Below are 19,462 nucleotides of genomic sequence, written 5' to 3' on the forward strand. Positions count from 1 at the left end.
AGGAAGCCTGTAGCCATCTAATGGAAGTATTGGTGGAGAAGGGGCATCGGCAATCTTCACAATTTTACGGGTCTTTGGCTGTGGAAGCTGATAGGACAGAACACTGCCGGCTTGCACTGGCCCAAAGGCGGACTCAACCAGGGGCACGTCAGCTGAGATTTCCATTGTTGTCACAAGAGGGGCAGTAAGTGGAGAAAAGTTGGCATACGTTTCTGAGACGCGGAGTAGGTCCATGTCAGGCATGTATCCATTGAGTGCTTTGTAGAGAGAACTTCTGCAAAACATTTTAAAACCTTAACATCAGGTTGGAGATACTATGATAAAGACTCATGTAACTTTTCCAGAAACAGCACAAAATATACAGATTTATAGATTATATATTTCCCTCCAGTCTTTGTCCCAAACATTTGTCATTACATCGTAAAGACTCATTACATCGTAAAGACACCACTGTTAAGGCTTATCATCTGGATACAAAAACAATCACAAGAAAATGTCTAAAATGTTCCCATTCTAGGAACCTCCAATTTACCTTATTCCATCAGCACACGAGTTATTAGGTTTACTGAACTCTATCCCATCAACCAGACCTGGTTTCACACCCTAATTAACAAGGATTTACTGTTACATAGGCTGAATACTTTTCAGGTGCATTTTTTTATTGATATTGATACTCACAAGTGTTCTTGGCTTGTGCCAACGCTGTTCTGTGTCTGTGCAGCTGTGAACTGGTGGTGCAGCAGGAATGTTTAGTTGAGAGTAGTGCGCTGTCTGGTAAAGAAGGGCCACCAGATTGCACAGAGCACTTCCTGCAACACAGGAGCAGTGGCTTTGGACCACTATCACTGGTACGGAGTGCTTAAACACCATCTGTGAAGATAAGTGACTGAAGTGAGAAACAAGAATGATGCGGCCCATAAATAACAATAAACATAGTAGTGTCTAGTCTTCTTAACTAGGGGCTCATTTAACTATACAGGAATACATTGTGTCTCAGTAACACAATTACCAAACACTGCATCAACAGATCTTTACCAAATACCCTGTTAAGTGGGCAATTCTAAATTGGGATTGGGACCCATCATTAAAATCTATCTACTGATAAGATTAAACGTTGACACTGTCTCCAACACATTTTGACCATGATGACAGTGTCTCACAGGAGATGTTTAACAAGGTCCCTAGTAGCTATCTATAACCTTTCCCTACTCTCATGCTGTGCGGCTTTTCACTCTTCCTCATGGACCTGTGACAGGCAGCCCTCACGGTGATCTCCCCTGTCAATGTATCTTTGTTAGATACTGTGTAGAAGACATGAATAATGTGAACGCTGCGTGTAACACATCCGGTGTCAGGATAAATAAAAAGCAAGGTCTGCTAACTTTCTTTAATTATGTTTAATTACCGCAAACAATGAATGGCAAATGCAATTTTCGTATATACGGGTTCGCTGTATCACCGCGCAGGGTAAACAGGGAACACGGCCAGGAAGTACGTAAACAGCTGTTCTTATACCGTGATGACGTAGTTCCAACGCATCTGTTGGCCTATCACAGTAGAGGCTGGGCGCGGTTTAGACTTTGCCCCGCCTTTGCTGGCCCTCAGACTCGTCCAAGCCCCTTGGCGCTTTCCTTTGTCCACATCTGGTTGCTGGGTAGATTAGCTCCGTCTTGTGTCTGTCGATTCTACACTGAAACAGTTCCTAATATGGTACTGTCCAGTAATCTAACCTCCTGGTTGGCCTAGAGAGATGCACCCCTCCCCTCTCCAGATTGACCACAGCTTTTATGGCCTGTGTTGGTCAGTCCTTACACACATCTGTATTGTTTGTGTGTGTGTAACAAAACAATATGCTAGCAGGCTATAGTGCATAAACCCTAACAATAACAATTATTTTTAGCAAGCAAATATAGCTAGCAAGCATAACTTAACCAAGCTAACAAAAATACACACATTCTCAGGTAGATTCTGTCAACGTTACATCCTTTTACGAAGTAACTAGCTAGCTAGTTAATTAATAGTTAAATTAGCTAACTAATGATTGTAGCTAGCTAACGTTATATCTGTCACTGACTTGGTACTCACCTTCATAGTTGTCTATGTAGCTTCCTATATACATCTTGAACCCCTTTTCATTCTTGCTAGCTGGAGTCTCGGAGGCTGATTTAACAATTCGATGTACATCATTAATATTAATTTGAGGCAAGTCCTGAAGACACCTAGTAAATAACTGCGACATAGTGGTAGTAACGTTATTTCGTCGATAACTAGACTGACCGGAAATTTCCAAACCGATAGGAAGTGTGTTTAAAACGTTCGATCATGGAATCTGCATAAGGGCTATTGGATTCGCTCAACTCCCACATCCATTCTCCACAGTCCTCTATGAGCGTTTGAAAAAGGTCAAAGGTAATCAAGGAGTGACGGCGAGGAGAGCGAAAGTGGACGAAAATGTGCTTGTATGAAATGAGACTTCTTCAATCGCACGTCATCAAGCAAATGGAATCCCAAAAGAAATGTATAAGGTGATAAAAACGAATCTAGCTAGTTGTGCAAGACATTGTATACATAAAAGGATAAGTAGCATATTGTTTTTAAACGTTTCTCCTTCGAGAAAACAACAGCTGATTCAAATGTGGTGCGGCAGATTTCAAACTCTTCAGAGAACTGGTAGGATTCTCTTGTGCATCCTCGCCAAAAGGAGGATATCAAGGAGGGGAGGACCGTGTTCCATTTGCCTACTAACAAATTGAGACTCTCTTCGACCACTTATCGGTTTTCTGGGTCAGGGAGGACAGACTTTTTACCAAATGAGAAAAGTCAGTTAAAAAAAACTGCTAGCATTCACTGGTTGAAGTTTAAATCACTTTTGAGTGTAATGGAGTGGACTATTACATGAATACATGTCATTAGGGTGTCCAATCAAAAACACATATTTTGACCAATGGGTAAAATAGTATGTTAATTGTGTAGATACTCCTCTAATTTTATTTATTTCACCTTTATTTAACCAGGTAGGCAAGTTGAGAACAAGTTCTCATTTACAATTGCGACCTGGCCAAGATAAAGCAAAGCAGTTCGACACATACAACACAGAGTTACACATGGAGTAAAACAAACATACAGTCAATAATACAGTAGAAAAATAAGTCTATATACAATGTGAGCAAGTGAGGTGAGATAAGGGAGGTGAAGGCAAAAAAAGGCCATGGTGGCGAAGTAAATACAATATAGCAAGTAAAACACTGGAATGGTTGATTTGCAGTGGAAGAATGTGCAAAGTAGAGATAGAAATAATGGGGAGCAAAATAAATAAATAAATACAGTAGGGAAAGAGGTAGTTGTTTGGGCTAAATTATAGATGGGCTATGTACAGTTGCAGTAATCTGTGAGCTGCTCTGACAGCTGGTGCTTAAAGCTAGTGAGGGAGATAAGTGTTTCCAGTTTCAGAGATTTTTGTAGTTCGTTCCAGTCATTGGCAGCAGAGAACTGGAAGGAGAGGCGGCCAAAGGAAGAATTGATTTTGGGGGTGACCAGAGAGATATACCTGCTGGAGCGTGTGCACAGGTGGGTGCTGCTATGGTGACCAGCGAGCTGAGATAAGGGGGGACTTTACCTAGCAGGGTCTTGTAGATGACCTGGAGCCAGTGGGTTTGGCGACGAGTATGAAGCGAGGGCCAGCCAACGAGAGCGTACAGGTCGCAGTGGTGGGTAGTATATGGGGCTTTGGTGAGAAAACAGATGGCACTGTGATAGACTGCATCCAATTTATTGAGTAGGGTATTGGAGGCTATTTTGTAAATGACATCACCGAAGTCGAGGATTGGTAGGATGGTCAGTTTTACAAGGGTATGTTTGGCAGCATGAGTGAAGGATGCTTTGTTGCGGAATAGGAAGCCAATTCTAGATTTAACTTTGGATTGGAGATGTTTGATGTGAGTCTGGAAGGAGAGTTTACAGTCTAATCAGACACCTAGGTATTTGTAGTTGTCCACATATTCTAAGTCAGAGCCGTCCAGAGTAGTGATGTTGGACAGGCGGGCAGGTGCAGGCAGCGATCGGTTGAAGAGCATGCATTTAGTTTTACTTGTATTTAAGAGCAATTGGAGGCCACGGAAGGAGAGTTGTATGGCATTGAAGCTCGCCTGGAGGGTTGTTAACACAGTGTCCAAAGAAGGACCAGAAGTATACAGAATGGTGTCGTCTGCGTAGAGGTGGATCAGAGACTCACCAGCAGCAAGAGCGACATCATTGATGTATACAGAGAAGAGAGTCGGTCCAAGAATTGAACCCTGTCCAAACCCATGTCTCTATCATAATCTGTTCAAAAGTGTTTACCCTTAGGGATAGCAAAATTTAGGGTGACTAAATCAATGGAGTCCAGAGAATGAAAGGGTAAAAAAATAAAAAGGGAAAATAGCATTGTGTCAGCTAGACTGGATGCTGTGTGAGAATTAGGCTAACTGTTGACCTCATCAACAGGCTCATTTTCCTTGAATCTGGAGGACATAAAATAGATATTGATTTTGAGACATGCCATGTCGTATTTTCATATTTTAGTATACTGTACGCTTTTCATATTAATACAAATATTCCTGTTCTTTTTCGAAGATTTCTCACAATAATTTTTGCAGAGGACCAACACATGTAAAACCCTCAAAAGTTACTGCGAGAAAGCGCCACCAGAATTCAACAGAATTCGGTGTTTATTATCGGATGCATGAAGTTACGAAATCCGATTAAAAAAAATATAATGTTAATGATATGTTAGAGAAAGACCCTCCTGAATGACTCAGAACATGAATATTCATATTTGACTTGGTGATATGTATTTTATAACATAAGGAAGTTACATTTCATCACCAAAGCGTGTTTTTATTCATTTAGAGTGGGTGGACAGGAGCTACAATCCAGTGTGGGGTCGTTATTGCTTGAATTCACACTTGGATGAACTGCTTTCAATTGAGAAAGATTGCTTCCGTACCCCACTTCCGTGATTGTAGTAGAAAACGTAACTTTGTGGAGTTATGCTATCGATCAGGAATCAAATTAAAAGTATAAAGGTAGGCTACCCACCACTTTGTCCATGCTGCTACAGACTGAAAGCTAACGTGTGTTTTATATACGAAGGTTACTCATTTCCTGTAACAAAACACTGGAGTTAAACAAATTACAACATTGCGCAATCTGATTTTCTTGGAAAATTACATAACATTTGTATTTATTCCAGACCCACATTAGCTACTCTTCCTGGGGTCCAGTCACCATTACGCAATTACATACAAAATAAAACAGTACATAACACAACATATTATTACACTCTACCACAACACATCTATAATACAAAATCAACAATACAGTAATATAACACTATTAAAATGAACATAAATAACAGAAATACACAGACTGATAAATGAGGCTTTCATGTTTTGCTACCAAATGTGATTTAAACAATAAAAATAGCAAGGACATGGCATATTTCACAAATATTTTAATTTTTACTCACAATAATGTCACAATAATGGCACATTGGCACAAAAATGCGTGACCACAGTCTAAAGCATAGAAATGTTTGAGAACATTTTGGTTGCACATGATTTAAGATACACTTACACAATTTACACAATTTACAGTACACCGTCTCAGATCATACATTAGACTTAAGTATAAAAACATTCAACCACTAGATGGGGGAAAAGGATTGGAAGAAAAGGCTGACGTTTCCTCAAAACAAAGCTGGAAATTTTATAGGATTTTTAAATAAAAAGTTAAGAATTCACTGTTTACAGTCATTATTGTTTTTAAAATTGAAATGTACAGCTGCCTGCCATGCAAAGTGACAGAACAAAAAGTCACATACACTTACTAAATAGAGAATCCACCAACCAATTACAGTGGTCCCTCCTATTTGACCTTAGAAGTAGGTTACATTAAAACCAAAACATGGAGTTGTGTTTCTGGAGAAATGTCTCTGGAGAAATGTTGCCACTCTCAAACTCATAGAAGCAGCTATGGATTCAAGGAATGACAGTTTACACAGGTATTCTGAAGCAATACATTGTTTGTTTACAAAGATTTAAATGACAACAAAAACATAAATGGGGAACGGCGTAATCTACCATCATAGTTTGGGTTGTGCTAGGGTATGAAAAACATGTATATATTTCAAGCAAGGGTACTGATGTATTGATTACTGTTAAACATCAGGAAATATACACATTTTATGACTTTAAATTAAATGTATAGGTAAGTCTTTGACTTAATATATTGAAGCTCAGTACAACATGTTTATTTTTATCAGTTTGAATAAGTCAAGAGATTATTTTAAAATAGTTGAAAAGTGAATTATATCTTCATATTTAGTCTCAGTAACTACTCTGAAATAGAGTAGTATAACAATGAAATAGCCTACAGTGCAACAACTCACTATGGTATCGACAGATGTTGTATTTTCGGGTCACATTAACCTGCGCTGGCACAGATATATACAAAGGCTGCACTAATGTAGGTGGAGCACAACATGCTCTGATAGAAGGAGAGTGTACAGAGTCTGCAGGAGGGAGTGATTGTATTCTTAAGGGAGGATGTGCTACATAGACAAGGACAACCAATAAATGGTCCGTCATAATAAACAAAACCAGCTAATTAAGAGCTACAATTTAGCCCAGAGATACATTTAGCAAAAAGCATTAAGAAGAGGAAAATGTCACTCAAGATCAAATGGAAAGTCAAGATCTGCCCCTCAGAAATGTTTCAATACAACATACATGGTGAAAGGAAAACATGTATCTATGGACCTTTAGTGTCTAAAGGAGCCTAACAGCCATAGCTTCTAAGGAGTAGGTGGCTTTATCTCAAACGCCTGCTCTTTTTATATTATGTACACAGCTGCTATCCACTGGCAAGCTAAACAATGACCAGCTATAAAAGATACAGGGGAGGCACCTATGTGTAGGTAACAGAACAGACAGAACTGAAAATAAGCTTTGGACCAGCAGTAGCATAGCAAACACAAAAATATATGTTCCATATGTTTTAACTTATACATTGGGATTTGGGACAAAAGACATTTAAAAAGACGGAGTATCCTGATCCTGCTACTAACTCAATGCATAGTTATTGAATTGGTCAGTATCAGTGGATGTCATCGAGGCCCCTATTTGACAGGTCTGTGAGAATGACCTACAAAGAAAGCCTGAAATTATAACATCAGCGCAACAGTTCCAGGGGGATTTTCTCCAATAACAACTGTGCCTCTAAAAGGTTTTCTGGGTGAATATTTTTGCACTTTAATTTTGTTTCAACGTCCTCTTTATGATATACCAACCTCTACAGGATGTCAGTTATCATTTCGGCCTCCCATTGACTTCCCGTTTTGCTCTTTCATGCTGTGTCAACATCCCTGCTGGCAGCCATGCGATGTAACAGGAGTGTATCATAAACTGATGTCAGGGTAGGGTTTTCTCTACGCGACTCCAATTCTGGTATATCTGTTCTGTGCGACTCCAATTCTGGGATCTCTGTTCGCTCCTCCTAGGCAGGGAGAAGGAGGTAGGTAGGGGAGGGAAGGACAGAGAGGGACAGGGGAAGAAGGGGCAGAGGGGAGATAAAAGAGGTTAGGAAAGTAACAAAAATAAAAAAGGATCTTATGCTTTATTAGAAACGTTGTGCCAGAGGAAGGAAGGAAACAGGATACGCCTGACACTCTCTTGTCTACTCTCATTGTTCTGAAGTAGGGAACTCAACAGTCAACACAACACATCTAGAACCTTTCCTAAAGCTAGTGGAAGGAATCACAAAGCCTGACTTTAAAAGTCCACAGACTATAAAGGCATTACTAATAAAATAAAATAAAATGTTATTTGTCACATGCACTGAATACAGCAGGTGTAGACCTTACAGTGAAATACTTACTTACAAGCCCTTAACCAATAATGCCGTTTTAAGAAAATAAGCGTTAAGTAAAATGTTTAAAAAAGTAACAAATAAATAAAGAGCAGCAGTAAAATAACAATAGTGAGACTATATACAGTTGAAGTCACAAGTTTACATACACTTAGGTTGGAGTCATTAAAACTCGTTTTTCAACCACTCCACAAATTTCTTGTTAACAAACTCTAGTTTTGACAAGTCGGTTAGGACATCTACTTTGTGCATGACACAAGTCATTTTTAATTCTCTATGCTATTATTCTGATATTTCACATTCTTAAAATGAAGTGGTGATCCTAACTGACCTAAAACAGGGATTTTTTTACTAGGATTAATTATCAGGAATTCAGAAAAACTGAATTTAAATGTACTTGGCCAAGGTGTATGTAAACTTACGACTTCAACTGTACAGTACAGGGGGTTCTGGTACAGACTCAATGTGTGGGGGCACCGGTTAGTCGAGGTATTATGTACATGTCGGTAGAGGTAAAGTGACTATGCATACATAATAAACAGAGAGTAGCAGCAGCGAAAAAGAGGGGGGGGGGGGGGGGCAATGCAAATAGACTGGGTAGCCATTTGATTAGATGTACAGGAGTCTCACGGCTTGGGGATAGAAGCTGTTAAGGAGTCTTTTGGACCTAGAACTGGCACTCCTGTGTGTGCTGTGTTGCTTCTCATTGTGCAATCCAACCATATCATATGGGCAAAACTGTTTGCAATGACATCAGGCCGGGTATCAAACTCAGGTGGTCTGTGCAACTCAAGACCACATTAACCCACTGGCACAGAGCTGAAGCCTACAGTTGTAGCCATGAGGGCTGCTAAAGCTGCTGTATTGTCAATCAGCCTGTAACATTTTTACTAACCTGATTATCTGTTCGTTTTTTAGGAGTTATCGTTGCATACTCAATGTCAACTTGCACTCTTTCGGATGAATCTAAGAAGACAAATAAAGTAAAGTAAATATAGGCCTAAGGTGAGGTGTGACTAACTGACAGAGACATACAGACGCTCACCGCCCAGGACAGGTTCTGTAAACACTCAGGACTCATTTGTTACTATGAGTACAGGTCTCTGTGGTTGCAGTCATTTTGGTGTCAGATAAGCCATGCTATTCAAGTAATCATTATCAGAGAGAGAGCGTGTGTGTGTGTGCCTTCTGCTTTTTCAACATTTAGAGAAGTTGTCTGGGATAATGACACTGTCTGACCAAGCAGAGGAAGTGTGGAAGATATGACACTTTATTTGACCTGCATCCTGTGTTCAAGCAAACATTTCCTACCTTTTCCAAAACACTACATTGATTGTAAAAAAAACGAACTAAAAAAGGCTAAGCTTGTTTTGACTTTGGGGAGTGACCTCACACCTCTAAAAGATAAATACCTGCCTTGTGAGTGTCCATTTCTACTCTTCTTTAGATAGATTGCAAGTCCAACCAGCCCTGAGGCAACCAAAACGCAGATTACAGCAATAATAAGCAAACCCAGAGTCATCCCATCACTGTCTGAAATAAAACACAAGGTAATTATGCAAAGTATGTTTTGAATGAGCTCAACTACACTTCACTTTCACTTGGTAATTATTTTCTGGATGGCTTTAATTGAAAATGTGTCTTACCTGTCTCCTTGGGATGACCATCTTCACTGCAACATTTTGGGACATGAACTGTCTCATTGCTGACAGGGTTAGCAGCCACACAGCTGTAGGTGGAGTTGTAGTTCTTTCCCTCTACCTCCAAACGGAGAGATAGATCGGTGGTGAGGTCAGGACTGCTGGTCTGGTTTAGTATTTCCTCTCCCCTGTACAAGGTCAAGGTCACCTCTTTTTCGTTGTCCACAGAACACAGCACACTACAGGAGCTGCTGTCACACTCCGTCACCTGAGGTTTGGAAACAACATCTGGAAGAAAAAATATGAATAAATTGAAATTGCAACCTATATTAAATGTGTTCGTAATATATAACACACACACACACACTTACTGTACACAGTGAGCTCAACTCTTGTACATTTTTTTCCTTCATGTGTTATCTCCAGAGTATAATTCCCAGCATCGTCTATCTGAAGGTCTGACAGAGTGAAGTATCTTGTAACATTGTTTAAGCGGAGGCGGTTTTCAAATCTCTTCTCAAGGGTGACTTTGCCTTCTTTACCAGGGAACACATTTGCAATACTGCCAAGGTCTCCATAAAGTAAATTGCCAGACTTGATCACCCTCTCTGGAAAAGAGAAAGTCTTTCCCACGATGCCTTTCACCTGCTGAGTCTTACACTGGACTGTTTGCTGAGAAGCACAGACTACTGTGGAAAGAGAGAGACTAAATATTAACACAATGACTGCAGTTACACACTAAATCTCACAATACAAGGATACGTGTTTAACATGTCAGTAACTGCATCCACATGATATTGTGATCTGATGTCAGACGGCACTGAAGATGACTGACATTCAATCATTAGTTCATTTTTTCTGCACGTCTATAATGTAGTCGTCTGGAATGACACTACTGACTTTAGTATCACAGTCCTTCTTAGTTATTTACAGGTCTAATGTGATGGTTGGGGGCAGGAAATAATTGTTTGGACTAGTAGTTGAATATTTTGTCAGAAATTAAGTTCACATGGAAATGCATTCTCTGAGTGAGGGAAGTTCTTCCCCAATTGACTGTTGTTTTTCCCCCCAAATAAAAGTCAAGGATATCAGTGAAAAAGCACATGACTTTACAGAGATATTTCATTACCACCGAACATAATTAAATAGCCTAGATCGTATCCTCTGAATTTCAGGGTCAGAGGAACATTTCAGCATTAGAGGACTTTTGTAGGCATTAGACTATGTGTTATTTGTTGAAACAAGGTGTTGTGTTGAGAACACAGATAAATAGATCAGGGGCATGATGGTTGTCCTACTAGCAGTAGGAAAGAGGCAGGAATTCTGTACAAATGGACACTGCAAAAATATTCAGATTATAAGCAGCTGTGTATTCAGATTATAAGCACAAAACAAGGTGTTGTGTTGAGAACACAGATAAATAGATCAGGGGCATGATGGTTGTCCTACTAGCAGTAGGAAAGAGGCAGGAATTCTGAACAAATGGACACTGCAAAAATATACAGATTATAAGCAGCTGTAGCCTATAAGTGTCTGCTAAATTACTCAGATGTAATTATCTACACAGATGTAAAGTATATCAATAATCAGAGGTGGAAAAAGTATCCAATTGTCATACTTGAATAAAAGTAAAGATACCTAAATAATAAATTGTCACCCAGTAAAATACTACTTGAGTAAAAGTGTAAAAGTATTTGGTTTTAAATCTACTTAAGTATCAAAAGTATATGTAATTGTCACGTTCTGTCCATAGTTCTTGTGTGTTTTGCTTGTTTTAGTGTTGGTCAGGACGTGAGCTGGGTGGGCATTCTATGTTGTGTGTCTAGTTTGTCTGTTTCTATGTTTGGCCTAATATGGTTCTCAATCAGAGACAGGTGTTTTGTGTTGTCTCTGATTGGGAATCATATATAGGTGGCTTGTTTTGTGTTGGGGTTTGTGGGTGGTTGTTTCCTGTTTTTGTGTTTTCTCTGCACCAGATAGGGCTGTATCGGGTTGCCACATTTGTTATTTTGTATTCGTTTTAAGTGTTCACTGTTTATCGTTTTATTAAACATGTTGAGCACTGGCTACGCTGCGTGTTGGTCCGATCCCTGTTACACCCTCTCTTCTCGTGAAGAGGAGGAAGGCTGCCGTTACAGTAATAGCTAAATTATACTTAAGTATCAAAAGTAAAATTATTAATAATTTCAATTTCCTTATTTTAAACAAACCTGATTTTTTTTATTTTTTTTATGGCTTGCCAGGGGCACACTCCAACACTTACACATAATTTACAAACTAAGCATTTGTGTTCAGTGAGTTCGCCAGATCAGAGGCAGTAGGAATGACCAGGCATGTTCTCTTGATAAGTGCCTGCATTTGACTTTTTTTTGTCCTGCTAAGCATTCAAAATGTAATGAGTACTTTTGGGTGTCAGGAAAAATGTATGGAGTAAAACGTATATTATTTTCTTTAGGAGTGTAGTGGAGGAAAAGTAAAAGTAGTCAAAAATATAAATAAAGATTAAAAAAAGTAAAGTACAGATACTCACAAAAACTACTTAAGTAGTACTTAAAAATATTTTTAATTAAGTACTTTACACCACTGTCAATAATACATTTCTTTTTCCCAAATAAAATAGTGCTAATTGCAAAGGATTTGGAGGTTTTTGGCACAGCCACAGGAAAGAGTATGGGGGTGAGGGTACTGCTATTTTTTTCATTGACTAAGGGTGGATGTTTTTTCCCTCGCACTACAGACAGCTATATAGGTCCGCTTATACAGGACTATTAAAAGCCCAGTGCACTTCTGTTTTGAAAAAAATACATATCTATTTTCCCCTTCTGATTTTTCAGGGGCCGTACTTCAGACGGCTATGGTTTTAGGCCTTGAGTAAGGTAGAACAAATGTTTGAGGTCACATCCTCTGAGGAGACATAGGCTTAATGTATGCGGCAGGTAGGCTCAATTAGGCATTAGGTTACCCAGGTCATTAGCTTAATAATCTGGTTATTGGCTCATAGGCCCAACAGTATATTATTGGGATTGTACAAGAGCAACTTTTCAGTATTAGTTCTACAGGTGAATAGAAGAGAACTCATGCACACCCTACGAACGTAATGTATTTGTCCTCCAATAGCGAACTGTATACATTGTCTATCTGAATATGTGACTGTGTCTCTGCTTGTGAACACAGAGTCGTTTCCTTTCCCATCAGTCTGTTACATCGTGTGGTCCGCCTTTCTGTCACGTTAGCTGTTTGACCACACTGTGAAGAAGCCCCACACAGTCCCATCTCACACACAGGCCTATGTGGGGAAATAAGTTTCCACTGCAATGAGTACTTTTCACTGTAGCGAACAAATAGTTCTCTGTAATGTCTACCCGTGACTCTTATAATTCTTACAGTTGTCGGATCAATGTAGACCTGATAGGGGTCTTTGGATTTCTAAAAGTGAAAGTGAAATTGCACTGGGAAAAGGAAGGCTATTTTGCATGGGTGGGTAAGGCCGAGGAGCGTAACTACAGACTTTCCACATTGTTTTCACATTCTCTAAGCAAATGAACTATGCAAATTGGTGATGTGACGATCATTGTGGTGATAGCCTCCCTAGTATTGCATGTTCTTCAGCACAAGGAAGCTAGCCTCCAGCGTACATACTCCAGACACTTGATATAAAGTATGCATACGGTATAAGCCTAATATCTTTCTGAGTTAATGTCTCACCCACACATACTTACATACCAACGTCTTGTTCATTTAGGATAAACATACTTCTCAGCATCGCTATATGGATTGTAACAAAGGACAACACTCAGACAGCGACTTGATATAAGAAAAACAGTAAAAATAAAATGTGTGCAACAGTTGAGAGGCTATTTCTGCAGCTGGCTACTGTAACAGTAAAACTGACGATTAACAACACAGCATTGGCTTTGCCGTCAACTTGTAATTCATTTGAATTGTGAAACTGCAGTTACAGTATTTGCTGTATAATGGTTATTTTGAATGCAGCAATTGCAGTATAACTGCAGAATAACTAGAGTTAGGACATAACCACTACACCAGGGGTGGGCAACCACGGTCCTGGAGTGACGCAGGCAATTGATGTTTTTCATTTAACCGACCTGGAAGGACAGGTGTGTTGAATTTAGGCAATAACTGAACTGATCAATTAGCTCAGTTGGTCAGGTGTGGTGCCTAGTTGGAACAAAATCCTGTAGTAGTAACTGCGGCACTCCAGGAACAGGGTTGTCTACCCCTGTACTACACAATTACTGAATTGTACAGTATAATATAACATTAACCCTGCAGGTACAAAAGTGACTGTAACTATGTTATTTTGGACGCTATAAAACAGCATGTGCAACTGCACAACTGCAATGATTTTTGTAGGGAAATATATTTCTCAATGGAAAATGACAGATCATTTCAAAACATTAGTTATGAGTTATTGTTTCAAGTTCCAAGAGCAGCTGGTAAAAGGATGAGCTCCTAATATCTAGTATTAGATATTATATTTCAAATGATTTCGAGGAAGAGTACATTTGAGAAAAACAAGTGAGTGAAAGATAAAGAAGGACTAAGAATACAACATCAGAAGACAACTTTTATCCAGATAGCTTGTTAGCTATCCAGTTGAGTAAACAGTTGCTTACACGTTGTTATGGAGTTGCTAAGAGTTTCTAGCTACTGGCTACCTGCTGTTAGCTAAAAAACATAGCTAGCTAACAAATAACAAAAAGGACAATCAAAAGGACAAAGGACAGGACAAAGGACAGGGAAACTAGTACCTAAACTTACACAAGCAAGAGAAAACAATTCAGACAGAAAACAATCGAGGTAGGCTTTGTTTACATTCAAAAACATCTAGCTACAACTAGCCAACTGCAAACCAGCTGTAACACATACTGTATCCAGCTGTAATAAACTAAGACGGATACATTTACAAGCCCCAAACTCAGCAACCTTGCAATCCAAAATGCAAAAGGTATTGCCAGTGAAGCAAATGTTTTAAAAGAGCACACAGAGACCATAAGAGCAGACTTTATGCAACAAAAAATACTAAGAAATCAAGGTGGATCTTTTCAAATTCTTGGCATGCAGCCCTGCGCAAGGCAAACAAACGTCTTAAAATGTGTGGAAGCAAGACCATGAAACAATTGTACGTGGACACAACCCCAAAATGTAATGTTTATATAATAACAGAACAGTAATGATCCAAGGCTCTGAGGCCTTATAGGCAGAAACTCAAACAGGATGTACCAGTGACGAGAACCATTCAATGCTGGTCCGACCAATCGTAAGCCACGCTTCAAGATTGTTTTGATCGCGCGGACTGGAATATGTTCCGGTCAGCCTCAGAGAACAACATCGACCTATACCCTGACTCGGTGAGTGTGTTTATAAAGAAGTGCATTGGAGATGTCGTACCCACTGTGACTATTAAAACCTAACCCTAACCAGAAACCGTGGATGGATGGCGGCATTTTCTCATAAGCTTCCGGGTTAGAGTCCCGCTCCAGGTCCACAGACGCAATCGCCATCACACTGCACACTGCCCTATCCCATCTGGACAAAAGAAATACCTATGTAAGAATGCTGTTCATTGCCAACAGCTCATTATTCAACACCATAGTACCCTCCAAGCTCATCATCAAGCTGGAGGCCCTGGATCTCAACTCCGCCCTGTGCAATTGGGTCCTTGGCTTTCTGACGGGCCACTAAAAAGTGGTGAAGGTAGAAAACAACATCTCCACTTCGCTGACCCTCAACACTGGGGTCCCACAAGGGTGAGTGCTCAGCCCCCTCCTGTACTCCATGTTCACCCATGACTGCGTGGTCATGCACTCCTCCAACTCAATCATCAAGTTTGCAGATGGCAGAACAGTAGTGGGCTTGATTACCAACAACAACGAGACAGCCTACAGGGAGGAGGTGAGGGCACTCAACCTCTCACTCAAAGTCAACAAAACAAAGGAGATGCTAGTTATAGCCATATGTTAGCTAGCTGGCTAACATTGAACCTAGTTGGTTAGCTTTAGCTACCTGCAGATTCAAACTTCATGGATGGTGGCTAGCTATACCAATCCGTTTGTACTGAAGCTATGGGTTGGTGTTATGGTTCATTGTTTAGCTAGCTTGCTATTTCATGAACATGTCAAGACAATAATGACCCATCCACAGCTAGATGTGGCTGGGGGGTGGTTATATCATTGATTTTCCCATCAATTTAGACAAGTGTCTGGGTAAGCATAATCTAATATTTATTAAATATTTTTATCTGGACACTTTCAAAGTCAGATTAAGATATAGACCAAGGAGTATATGAAGTATATTTTTACGTGGAGTATTTCCTTATTGTAGGCTACTACTTTCACCAGTTTTAGTCTTGAAATCATTGGTTGGGTTAGGCTAAGGCTTAAGAGTGTGTGAACGATGCTGAATAGGTGTAGACAAAGAAGAACTCTCCAGTAGGTGTACCAAAACATTCAATGTCCATTTGCATTTAATAAACAGTTACATGACCTACAGCATGGTCAAGCAATTTTCGGACTACTAAACAACTATTGATTTAGAACCACAGAGTTACCACAAGTCGCAAAGAAAACAGGCGCTGCCTCCACTATTTCATCACCATTTCAACTTAGCATTCCAAAATCATCTAATCACCTATGCTTAGTCTAAAACAGTGAAAACTAAAATATACAAAAAACCATTTAGTCCAATCCATGTAAGCTAAATATAATGTGGTTATCCATGGTACTGATTGCTGTGTGTGTGCGTGCTTGCATGCAAGTAGGAAAAACATGTTGACTCACCCAACTTGTAGAGAAACGCCAATGACGTCCTCCTCTTTCATGTTGGAAATGGTCATATAGTAGGCTACACACTTTAAGTTTATGTTGTTCGAGGCTGCCTGGCTAAAATGCTTGCTAGCTAGCCTAACTTCCTTTCATTGGCAATGATGTGCCAGGCCAGCTAGTTAACGTTAGCCTAATAGTGTGTAAAAATTGTCTGTCCTAGGTTGCAACACTCACTTCCGAGTTCCAAACTACCTCTGGAAGCAACGTCAGCACAAGAACTGTTCGTCGGGAGCTTCATGAAATGGGTTTCCATGGCCGAGCAGCCACACACACAAGCCTAAGATCACCATGCGCAATGCGAAGTGTCAGCTGGATTAAAGTAAAGCTCACCACCATTGGACTCTTGAGTATTGGAAATCACGCTTCACCATCTGGCAGTCTGATGGATGAATCTGGGTTTGGCGGATGCCAGGAGAACGCTAGCTGCTCAAATTAATAAGGCCAACTGTAAAGTTTGATGGAGGAGGAATAATGGTCTTGGGCTGTTTTTCATGGTTCGATCTCGACCCCTTAGTTTCAGTGAAGGGAAATCTTACACTACACAATACAATGACTTTCTAGACGATTATGTGCTTCCAACTTTGTGGCACAGTTTCGGACGGCCCTTTCTTGTTTCAGCATGACAATGCCACCATGCACAAAGTGGGGTTCATACAGAAATGGTTTGTCGAGATCGGTATGGAAGAACTTGCACAGAGCCTGCACAGAGCCCTGACCACAACCCCATCAAACACCTTTGGGATGAATTGGAACACCAATTGCGAGCCAGGCCTAATTGACCAACATCAGTGCCCAACCTCACTAATGCTCTTGTAACTGAATGGAAGTAAGTCCCCGCAGCAATGTTCCAAAATCTAGTGGAAAGCCTTCCCAGTAGAGGTGAGGCTGTTATAGCAGCAAAGGTGGGTCCAACTCCATATGAATGCCCATGATCTTGGAATGAGTTGTTCGATGAGCAGCTGACCACCAGTGGTGGAAAAAGTACCCAAGATACCTTAACGGAAAATGTCTCAAGTAAAAGTGAAAGTCACCCAGTAAAATACTACTTGAGTAAAAGTCCAAACGTATTTGATTTTAAATATACTTTAGTATCAAAAGTTAATGTAATTTCTAAAATATACTAAAGTAGTAAAAGTATAAATAATTTCAAACTCCTTATAATTTATCTGGCAAACCATGCGGAACATTATTATTATTATTTTTTCATTTACGGATACTCAGGGGCACACTCCAACACTCAGACATAATTTACAAATGAAGCATTTGTGTTTATTGAGTCTGCCAAATCAGAGGCAGTAGGGATGAATCCGTGAATTGGACCATTTTCCTGTCCTGTTAAGCATTCAAAATGTAACGAGTACTTTTGGGTGTTAAGGAAAATGTATGGAGTAAAAAGTACAATATTTTCTTTAGGAATGTAGTGGAGTAAAAGTAAAAGTTGTCAAAAATATAAATAGTAAAGTAAAGTACAGATACCCCAAAAAACTACTTAAATAGTACTGTAAAGTATTTTTAATTAAGTACTTTACACCACTGCTGACCACATACTTTTGGTCAATTAGAGTAGCTCTTATTGCTCTTGAACGTCTTCATTCTCAGTTTTAAGACATTCAAGCGAGACACTTACACCCTAAAAACACACCTTTTTTTCTCACGCTATGAACAGAGGAACATCACATTTGTGGTGGGCTGACTAGTGACCAGACCATGACCTTTGTCAAAAAGTACATCGCCTGTTCCAACAACCTGCCTCGTGCTCTTCCATCCATCTATGTGACAGACAGCCACTGACCACATAATCACAGGAAACCACAAACATTTCCTGTTTAATGTCCCCCTCGAAAGTAGCTTAAATGCCACTGAGTTTTAATGTTTAATTTTACCTAATGACTTTTAGATATTGATATCCATTAATTAAAGAATTTCTTCATTTTGGGGATGAAGCCATGTCCATAAAAGTGCATGTTTTATTGTCACATCCATAGTCATTAGTCTTTTCAAACATCAATGGGCAGGCACTGTGAACCTAAACACAGTGAACATGTGACTTCTGTCATTTGGCCAAAATTCGAATAGAACACAAATGAGTTTCAAATGACAAGCTACAGTCTCAGTCTCAGAGAACTATAAAAGGTTATCAGCCTGTTGTTTCCAAAATATTTTTAATCTCTCATCTAAATTAGTTTATGAATCAATAAAGTATTGGCATACTCTGTAGTTGGTGTATAGATCACAAACTTTTATATCCTACAACTCTTTCTTTCCATTAAAGAGCTCTGTTTTTAGAAACTAGTCTCTGTCTGTATCTATCCCGTACTGTAAAAATTTGTCGAATGCTTGGACAGGATACAGGAGGACGTCTCTCCGGAAAGGGAGGAATACTATTTTGGAATGAGTCTTAGTGATAGGCTACACACAGTGTAAATGTTGCACTGTTTAAATGATTTAGCATTTTTGAATTTGACCAATGTTACTAATTAAAACATTGAACATTTAAAAATAAAAACATTAGGCTACTTATCTACCATCTCCCACATACAATTTTAGTTAGTGCAGCAAATCAGTAAAAACAAAAGAAACATACCATTAATGACAAAATATAGCAGCATGAACGTCAGTCTGGCAAGCCTTCTCCATCTCAACAAATGGTTCATTCCTCTAAAGCTCCAGCTGTTCAGTTGTGTGCACTGTGAAGAACCGGAAAGATGTGATCTTGTCCTGGTACAGAGGAGAGAATACACTCAACCAGACCAGCAGCCCTCTGTGGTGTATTCATTAAGACGATTCTGTTGCAGGACAAGATCACAGAAAGGATCACAGAAAGGAAACAGAAAGGGGAGGGACCTACCTGAATTTATCCAATAGAAACTGCTGTTTTAGTTGCAAATGTTTACACCCCTCGTATCATCACCAGTCTTTCTCTCCCTCTCGGGGTAGAGAGGTACGATTACAACTCCATCTACAGTGGTGTATCTGATTACCCTGTCAGTAATCACATCATCACCGTCAACATCACAACACCCTGAGGAGATGGAGGCTTAGAAGAAGAAGCATGTGTGAGAAATTGGATAA

The 19,462-nt window shown here is 39.7% G+C and overlaps 1 protein-coding gene across 6 annotated transcripts; it reads right to left on the reverse strand.

Annotated features, from left to right (window-relative positions):
* Positions 1 to 5,476: 5,476 nt before the first annotated feature.
* On the reverse strand, positions 5,477 to 19,167 carry LOC139578932 (SLAM family member 5-like). Of its 6 annotated transcripts, none has more exons than XM_071407071.1 (6): positions 18,975 to 19,167; positions 9,917 to 10,234; positions 9,552 to 9,833; positions 9,322 to 9,438; positions 8,801 to 8,871; positions 5,477 to 7,533 (listed from the first exon to the last, which is right to left on the reverse strand). In XM_071407071.1, the coding sequence occupies exons 1-6, from the start codon at positions 19,042 to 19,044 to the stop codon at positions 7,384 to 7,386; spliced, it is 1,008 nt and encodes a 335-aa protein (XP_071263172.1). In that variant the 5' UTR covers positions 19,045 to 19,167; the 3' UTR covers positions 5,477 to 7,383. The 6 variants fall into 6 exon arrangements, with proteins under 6 accessions (XP_071263172.1, XP_071263176.1, XP_071263173.1 ...); XM_071407075.1 differs by having other exon boundaries at positions 9,318 to 9,438; XM_071407072.1 differs by lacking the exon at positions 9,322 to 9,438.
* Between the last annotated feature and the right edge of the window lie 295 nt (positions 19,168 to 19,462).

Source organism: Salvelinus alpinus, chromosome 6, assembly GCF_045679555.1.
Source record: "Salvelinus alpinus chromosome 6, SLU_Salpinus.1, whole genome shotgun sequence".
NCBI classification, from domain to species: domain Eukaryota; kingdom Metazoa; phylum Chordata; class Actinopteri; order Salmoniformes; family Salmonidae; genus Salvelinus; species Salvelinus alpinus.